We start from the raw sequence: 8910 nt of genomic DNA, 5'->3' as shown, positions 1-8910 counted from the left end.
GGTGTTTATTTAACTCTGAGAGAGTACAAATGGAACCAACCCCTTATCGGCCCATTTGGTTCCATTTGTACACTCTCAAGAGTTACAGACCCGTGAACGGTCCATTTTGAACCCCTGTAGTGGTCCCCAGACTCGACGTTGAGAAGCGGCACCCTAGCCCTTAGCTGCTCCTTGAAAGGATTGACCCATTGTTGTGTGAGCAATAGTGAATATTACTAGACAGTTCAGGTTGCATGGTTTAAAAGCTAGTGAGTGCATTGTTAAGCGTAAAATTGTTATGGCGCAAACCTCCGCAATTACATCTCCTAGTGTAGCTTGGTTTGCCTTCGACTGGTCTGGCCAAAAAAAAGCACCATATTGACCAACTATGCAGCAGCTACCAAAGCGTCACTCGTTCGGTGTCAATCCTTTCGAAAGCAGTGGCCGATTTATGCCCAAAATTACGCTTTGAGCGACAAGTGTCGATGTCGAAATGATGAAGGTGCGTCCAAACGACTATAAAAAGGTGCCACGCATGTCTGCTGACGATGTTGCGTACCTCTAGAAAAATGAACGGTAGCACACGCTACATAAACATGAGGTCCACGGAATGAATGCTCAAAACTGCGACGCGCTGGTAGGCACCATAGAAACAAAATGTAATGGAAGAAGGGAGCTGTGACGTCATTATTGGTATTGGTTTCCACATTCCCGTTTTTGAAGCCACTACTTCAGTGAATTCAAAATCCATTCGTCCATCTTGGACCTCCGGTTTCCGAGTGACACCGGAAAACAAGTGCAATTGGGTGGAGCTGCGGGTCTTCTCTCAGTAGAACCAGTTGTCCCTTCTTTTAATTTTAAAATGATGGGAGAATAGAGTTACAAAAACACATATCATGATAATTGAAAGAAGACTAAACTAGAAACTGAAAACACAGTGTGTTTTATAAAAGAATGTTTACTTAAGTTAAGGTAATACAACCAAGTGTAAAGTCCGGCCAAATACCCATAGACCTTAATGGAATGAAAGTTCTTCTGCAACCAGGAGGAGGGGGAATAGCGACACCTTCTGGGGCCCCATCAATGAGAAATGCAGTGTTTTTTTCATTAATTCCGCACTGGCTTCATTTGCAGCGGTCGGATGCTTGCCCCCTATATACTGTAGCTGGTCGGCACTTAGTCGCTCAAAGCATAAATTGGCCTCACTAGTGGGGAGGGTCTGGTGGGAGTTACCGGAGGTCTATAGTGGGGCTTGGGAACAGGGTGGTGGTGGTGGTGGTGGTGAGATGAAATCGGGCACAGGTCTAGCAAGGGGGCGAGGAGGGGTTCTCTTCTTCTCAGTGGCACGGTTTAGGATGGTTTTGCATGCCGAGCCAAGCCAATCCAAGTCCAGATATGGATGGGGAGGCGTGGCCAGCCCTGGTCACCTGGGGAAGAGCGCCAGCAGCGCACACAGCAGCGTGGCGGTCAGGGACGGGAGCAGACCCAGGGCACCTCCACACTCCATGGAGTTCTCCTGGAGAGAGAGAGAGAGAGAATCAGAAACATCTGTCACATCACAGGTTTACACAGGTGTAAAACAGTGAGGGGAAAGTCGTTCCAGAAAGAGAAAAAGAGAGAAGAGGTGTGGCCAAATCTCTGGGTCGGGGTTTGATCCCTGGTCGGGTCATACCAAAGACTGTAAAAATGGGACCCAATGTGTCCCTGCTTCTTGGCACTGAGCATCAGGGATTGGATTGGGAATTTGGGGGGTAAGACCACCACTATGGATTTCCAGAGCGTGGCATGGCTGCGGCTCACCGCTCCAAGAGATGGGTGTGACAATTAGTAGGAATTCTAATTCTTGCTGGTAAAGCCAGCTATAATTACAAATGCACGTGTTAATGTATATCACTGCACTGTGGTTCATATCATGTGACTGAAAATCTTTGATAAAAAATGTAATAAAAAAAACTTTTATTATAGTATTATTTGTACTGTATATGAGCTCTTTCCAACAAAAATAAGGGACGCCCAGAAAAAGATAAAATCTCACTGTATATTATGTTCAGTTTTTGTACGTATTATATTAAAGATGGGGTGCTGTGATTTCTCTTCCCCTTAAAACTTGATCATCATGTATTATGTCTATACTTGGAGGAAGATTATTTTTTCTAAAAAGTGTACAGAAAATGTTATGTTTTTATGTGGCCACACCCACCTGTTTACGGCAAAGAGATTCGGTGTAGACAGAAAGAAAAAGGCGATCCAAGTACGATTCTGTATTTTCCCACAACTCTGGGTGTTTTGGAAGCGTTTATTTTTTCCCCCCGCGTTTCATTTTTAGGAGAGCACTTTCTCAGCTGGGGACTAAGTGCTTTGGTTGGACGGACACGCGGTCCCTAAGTGTTGTCTGGTGCGGTGGCGGCGGCTGTGGCCTCACCTCAGGGTGGAAGGGGTGACAGGTATCCGGGCGTCGCCTGTCCTTCTGGAACTTCAGTCGCTCACACTTGAGAGATTCATTATGTGATGCTGAGGTTAAGGACCAGACACACCACCACCATGACACATGAAAAAGCTCTTCACACAGGCTGCTTTTCTGCTCAAACTCAAAGGCCTTTTGAAGAGATACTCTGTTTCTTTTACCCAACGTGAGGTCGATTCTACAAAATGATATGTGTTTGGCTGCGGACCCCCCATCTAAACATGTTTTGAGCCATGGTCATCCGTTGTCTCCCCAGGTTGGCAGAGGAAGTGTAGCGCCCAGGATTACATTCGATAATTGACACCAGGTGAAAATGGGTTACAAAATCGTGGGATAAAAAATTATAAAAAAAATAATAATGAAAAAGAAAGAATTCAAAACACTTTCAACTTGAAACCTTGAAAGTTTCAAGGTATTTCATAAATGTTCAAAAATAGCAAAACTCAAAGAACAGCCAAAGTAAATAATAAGTGGTTAATGCATGTTTTGTATTTGTACTGTATCTAAAATCTACAAAGTAACTTGTAACTGAAGTTGAATATTTTGTGTAGTAGAAGTAGAAAGTGGTCAAGAAAAATGGAAATTAGATGTAAGTCAAATCTCTTACTTAAGCACAGCCTTTACTCGAGAGTAAATGTAGTTTGTTCTTTTTCGACGGCTGGCCTTTAGCTCCTTGTTTATAATGGAAAGGACGTGTGTTTTGGAGCACACCGTGGAAAGATGCCCTTTTTGAAGGCAGGGCTATTTTTGCTCACAGCAGTGCAAAAAAAAAGAAAAAAGACAAACTTGTTGCTGCTGTCAGTGGATAGAAACCTTGTATCTCCGAATTTGTACTTTTTCTTTATTTTTTTTCTTCTTTTTTTACACACAGCTATTTTCTCCATTACAAAATGTTTACCCAAAGAAAAGTTATAATTAAAAAAAGGGACAGTTTTGGACATACAAGTTTCCACCCAATAGAAAAAATAAGCGCTCTTTAGCCAGTGTTTTTAATGAGTTTTTGGAGTCGCGTAGCAACATCATAGAGCTCTCTATGCGACAGTAGGCTCTCCAACATGAACATCAACAGTTGGTGGGCATGTGTGTATACAGTGAGTTCACAGCATACAATCTGACAGAAACGCCGCATTCTGGGAGGATCTGTGCAGGGGAGTCACAAGGGGGGGAAAGTGGGACTGAGTTACTAGGGCCCAAGGTGGAGGCCTTAATTATTCTATACATTAGCTATTGGCAAATAGCAGATCTACAAGCTTGCAGTGCAGCACTCAGTGCCGTGATGTGAGCTTGTATCTGCTATTTTTCAATATAATGCGTTCCCAGTCTAAATGCGTTAAACCCCCTCCCCCTATGAAGAACATTCATGGGGGGCCCGCAGTGAACCCTTGTTGTACCCAGGGCCCAGAATTTGGTGTGACACCACTGGATCTGTGTGTTGTGCCGGGTCTGCTATTGATCAGCCTCTGCCATGCACTGTGTGGGCTCTGGTGAAACACACACACACGCTAACACGCATGCACACACACACAGACAGAGTTGTGAAAGAGTCCATCTGTTGGAGCATTGTTTCAAAGCCTCAGCTTCAGATCTCATCCACCACATTTTCTCCTCTTCCCTTTCATCCAGTGACGGCAGGGTGGGTGGGGTGACGTGTGTGTGCGTGTGCGTGTGCGTGTGTGTGTGTGTGTGTGTGTGTGTGTGTGTGTGTGTGTGTGTGTGTGTGTGTCTCCCCGAAGCAAAGAAAAAAGAAAAGAAAAGAAAAACCCTCGCCGCAAAATTAAAACGATCCCCCTCACTCGTTCCCGTCACTGCAGCTTCTTCGGTGGACACCAAACCATTATAGTCATAATGCTGCTCACACTGGAATTCACTGAGTTGGAAGAGAGAGAGAGAGAGAGAGAGACCCCTTTGCTTTCTCTCTCTCTCTCTCTCTCTCTCTCTCTCTCTCTCTCTCTCTCTCTCTCTCTCTCTCTCTCTCTCTCTCTCTCTCTCTCTCTCTCTCCCTCCCTCCCTCCCTCCAAACACAGGACAGGCTAATTCTCTTCCTCAGTCATGGAAGACAAATATGTCGTCGCTGTCGGGTGAAAACCTTGCATGTCTAAAACCGTTTGTTTTGCATTTATCATTTAAAAAATGAATCAAACTAGTGAAAACAGCCGATCTACAAGCACACAATTTCAACACACTGAAGACCATAGCTGGTGCAATAATCCAGCCCCTCTTTGACTACGGAGTCCACGTATGGTATTGTGATGCCCCACAAGCCCTGAAAACTAAACTACAAACAGCCCAAAATAAACTAATTAGGGTCCTGCTTCACCTTCCCTATCAGACTCACCTCACCGCTACTCACCAGTTAAGAGTGGGGTGGCTCAGAGTAGATGACAGAGTACAGCAACTTGCAATGGGCCTGGTGTACAAGATACACTACACCACTATGATACCCAAGTACCTATCAAAATACTTTATAAACATTAAGGATGTCCATAATTACAACACCAGAGGCAGCGCCACAGATCACTTTCAACCCAGAGTCAAAACCAACAAAGGGTCAAACTCTTTTTTCTGCTATACCACCAAAATGTGGAAAGCCTTACCGAAGGCCATAAAGGAGTGTGGATCACTAGCATCCTTTAAAATTGCCCTGAAAAACCACTTACAGGCAGCAGCCGTTCGCAACTGGTAAAAAATGAACCTAGCCCAACCCTACCCTCCCCTGCCCCTTCTTTGTATATACTGTTTGTTTTAGACTTACTGTCTTCTTTTTTGTTTTTCTTTACATATCTACTGCATAGTACTGTGTTCTATTTGTCTGTCATTCAATGTTATATGAGATACTTCAATGGTTTCCAGTGGAAATAAGCTTAGTCTTTTCATGGATCTCCTTTTAGTAGACCTTGTACCAGTGAACTGTACCGTCATGAAACTGTACCTTTTCCTATGCAAACTTCTAATAAAGTCTTCAATCAATCAATCAATCAATCACACTCGTTGTGTGCTTGTAGATCTAGTAGTTTGTGTGCGACAGCCATGTCGCACAGGGCTTTACTTTGCAAAAGAACATACAAATTAGAAACTTGGAGATACAAGGTTTCCACCCGACAACGACGATAGTGTCGGGTATAGTGTTCAATGGGTAACAGAGCATTAGAGAGAATTGGCTAATGCTCTGGTTCAGAGCCATAGCTACTTATCAGAAATGGGAAATCAAAATGAAGTAACCCAAACAGTGGGAGCAGATTCAGGAGATTGTGGGATTGGGTTTCTCTTTCGATTTTTCAAGACGATTTACTAACCGCAACCATGACAATTTCCTGTTGTTTAGTGCTAATAAGGCACAACAATCGAGCACAGCGACGCTCGATAGGCTCGAACGTCGCAGGCTGTGCTTAGTACAGGGGTCTTCAACGTTTTCAGGCCAAGGACCCCTTAGCTGAGAGAGAGAGATGAAGCAGGGACCCCCTCTACATGTTATATAAGTGTGTGATGGAGATTCTCATCGATTTCATAGATAGATTCATAGACTTGTTTGCTGGTCCAATGGGCTCAGAGCGCAGGTATGAGGCCTGCTGGTCCAATGGGCTCACAGCGCAGGTAAAAGGATATACATGATCTCCACGTGGTCCATGGTGACAGGCTCGATCATGCTGCAGTCGCACTTGTTGTCCGTCACCACCATGAAGAGATTACTGCTGGGGATCTGCTGGATCACAAAGGATCTGGAGAGAGAGAGAGAGAGAGAGAGAGAGAGAGAGAGAGAGAGAGAGAGAGAGAGAGAGAGAGAGAGAGAGAGAGAGAGTATTTGTGTATTATAATGAAACAATTAGAGCCCTAAGCCCAGCCCCTAAACAGAAATGTCTTGCGTGATGACGGATATCAAGAAAATGTATAATTCACAAGGTCAGAATGACTAAATAAATGTCATCTACTTCAACTTCAGCGACCCTGTTTGTCCTCTCCGCACAGCAGATCCAGTTGCACTGGCTTGCCACTGGTCCAGCCAATCACAAGCCGTGGCCGACATCTGATGTCCTATGAACACAAATTTGTTTCCGTAGCCGCTGCCTTGTCAGTCTATAGCGCAACGCTGTGATACTGAGCGCCGATCGTCAGCCCGCCCGTCTTTACATAATTATTAATGTCTTCAATGAGTTATGGCCTGCCTACTTTTTGACTGTCAAATCACATTCACCCAAGTCCTTTCTGGACCGTTTCAGGAGGAACTGCGTCACTATAAGGAAGTGGAGTGAGTGGAAAACTTGTTTTCATTTCGGCTTTAAAGATCTCCACTCCACAAAACTAACCTAAGAGAATGGCTGACCTCAAAATACCATCAGACTTAGTAGAACACCCTAGGCGTCTAGGGGTCTTCAACAGGGCGTCCTCAGTGTTAACGCCAATTCTTTGTGTGATAGGATAATGTTTTTGCATTAAAGGAGTAGTTCACCCCCAAAATGACTTTTTTTCTATTGATTAGTCACGCCATGGAGACTAGAGTTCAATAATATTTTTTGGTTTTTGTCACATTCCTAAGAAAATGTTTTGATTCGAGTAAATTTACCCCCATTGACTCCGGATGGGGACCCGTTTCGAAACGGGTCCCCATCCGGAACGAATGAGGGTAAATTTATTGTTATCACATTTTTGTCTTAGGAATGCGAAAAAAACTAAAATATTATTGAACTCTAGTCTCCATGGCGTGACTAATCAATAGAAAAAAAGTCATTTTGGGGGTGAACTACTCCTTTAACCACTTAGAACTCTATATTTTCAGCAAAGAGGTTTGGTGTAGTAGAGGGAAAGAATAGTAGAGTGAAAGGTCAAGTTTACTAACTATTCACAGTTTATTACATTAAGTGGTTAAATGTCACAAATACACAAAACACCAGTTCAACATGATAGTGCTGTCAAACAAAGTCTATGAAGCTGGGTAGCTATGAAATCTACAGTATGAAGATTGCTACACAATTTTATACAACATGTAGTGGCGTCTCTGCTTCATCTCTCTCTGAGCTAATAGGGGTCATTGGCCTGAAAAACGAGAGAGAGAGAGAGAGAGAGAGAGAGAGAGAGAGAGAGAGACAGAGACACAGACAGACAGACAGACAGAGACAGAGAGACAGGCAGAATGAGACAGAGACAGAGAGAGAAAGATGGGGGGTTGGCAAGCGGACAAGTAGTGTAGGCTTGACGTATATTTCCATGTGTGTCAGTGGATTTGTGCTGTGAATGTTCACATTCCCTCTTGGGGAGGGGGGGGGACGTGTTGGACGTGTGTCAAGAAGATGACTTGTCTCTCGGCCAGCTGTCAATAAACACACACACTGAGACACTATATGCACTGACACACACACACACACACACACACACACACACACTGAGACACTATATGCACTGGGACACACACACTGAGACACTATGCGCTGGGACAGACAGGACAAAATGTGCAACAAACACGCGCACGCAGGCATGAACACGCGCGCGCGCACGCACGCACGCACGCACGCACGCACGCACGCACGCACGCACTTGTACTGTATATATTTTCTATTTACTCTAACCCTGAAGCGAATACGGCCATAAGACTAACCTTTAACCATAAAACAACTTTTTCCTTTACTGAGGACCATGCAGGAAAATGGTCCTTGCGAAGTCTGATTTGGGGACTTTTGACTCTCACAACTATAGTAATACAAGCACACGCATGCACACGCGCACACACGGAACACACACACAAACACACGTTTGTATCACTACACTATGACATCAACATTTTTGCACAGCACTTTTTCTTTTACCACATTTTGCCTTTTTTTAACCCTAACCCTCGAGTCTGAGTTTAAAGGAGTAGTTCACCCCCAAAATGACTTTTTTCAATTGATTATTCACTCCATGGAGACTTAATTAAGTTCAATAGTATTCTTTTTATGTTTTTGTCACATTCCGAAGCCAATAATTTGATTATAATAAATGTACCCCCATTGATTCCGGATGGAGACCCAAATGCATTTTATGGGTCTCCATCCGGAATCTTTCTTTCCTCTTTCCTGTCTCTCTTCCCGTATCATCTCCTTTATGTCTCTCTCTCCCCCCCCCCCCCCCCCACCCCCCATTTCATCCCATCGCGAGGCGAGCACCAATGAAGTGTGGAGGAATATAAAGCACTCCAAAAAGGGGAGACAAATGGGAACCACAACTCCCCCCCCCCCCTGTAGTTTTTTTACTGGACTCATCACAGAGATCAGGGCCCTCTGGCTGGTACTGATTTATGAGCCCGGCCCCGGGCTTTATGAAGAGAAGAAGGCCGTAAAGATGATCTCTTCTTTCTCTCACTCTCTCTCTCTCTTTATCTCTAACTCTCTCCCCTAACCCCCCCTCCCCCCCCTCCCCCCTTCCCCCCAACTTCTCTTCTCTTCTTTTTCTTCTCAAGCGGCCGGGTGATTTATCGCGCTCACTGAGAGGCATATATC

At 44.4% G+C, this 8910-nt stretch overlaps 1 protein-coding gene across 1 annotated transcript in view; it reads right to left on the bottom strand.

Moving 5' to 3' along the window:
* Positions 1-1402: 1402 nt before the first annotated feature.
* Positions 1403-8910, bottom strand: part of LOC308291136 (voltage-dependent calcium channel subunit alpha-2/delta-3-like) — a gene marked incomplete at both ends in the record, with an annotated part of 340367 nt that continues 332859 nt past the window's right edge. Inside the window, 3 exons of the mRNA XM_080733078.1 lie at positions 1403-1495; positions 2402-2486; positions 6049-6159. Coding sequence (XP_080589204.1) covers positions 1403-1495; positions 2402-2486; positions 6049-6159 — 289 coding nt within the window. The remainder of the gene's footprint in view (positions 1496-2401; positions 2487-6048; positions 6160-8910) is intronic.

Source organism: Nannobrachium achirus (genome assembly GCF_963921795.1).
Source record: "Nannobrachium achirus genome assembly, chromosome: 9".
Lineage (NCBI taxonomy): Eukaryota > Metazoa > Chordata > Actinopteri > Myctophiformes > Myctophidae > Nannobrachium > Nannobrachium achirus.
Note: the sequence above shows the minus strand (reverse complement) of the source record. Positions and strands in the feature narration are given on the sequence as shown.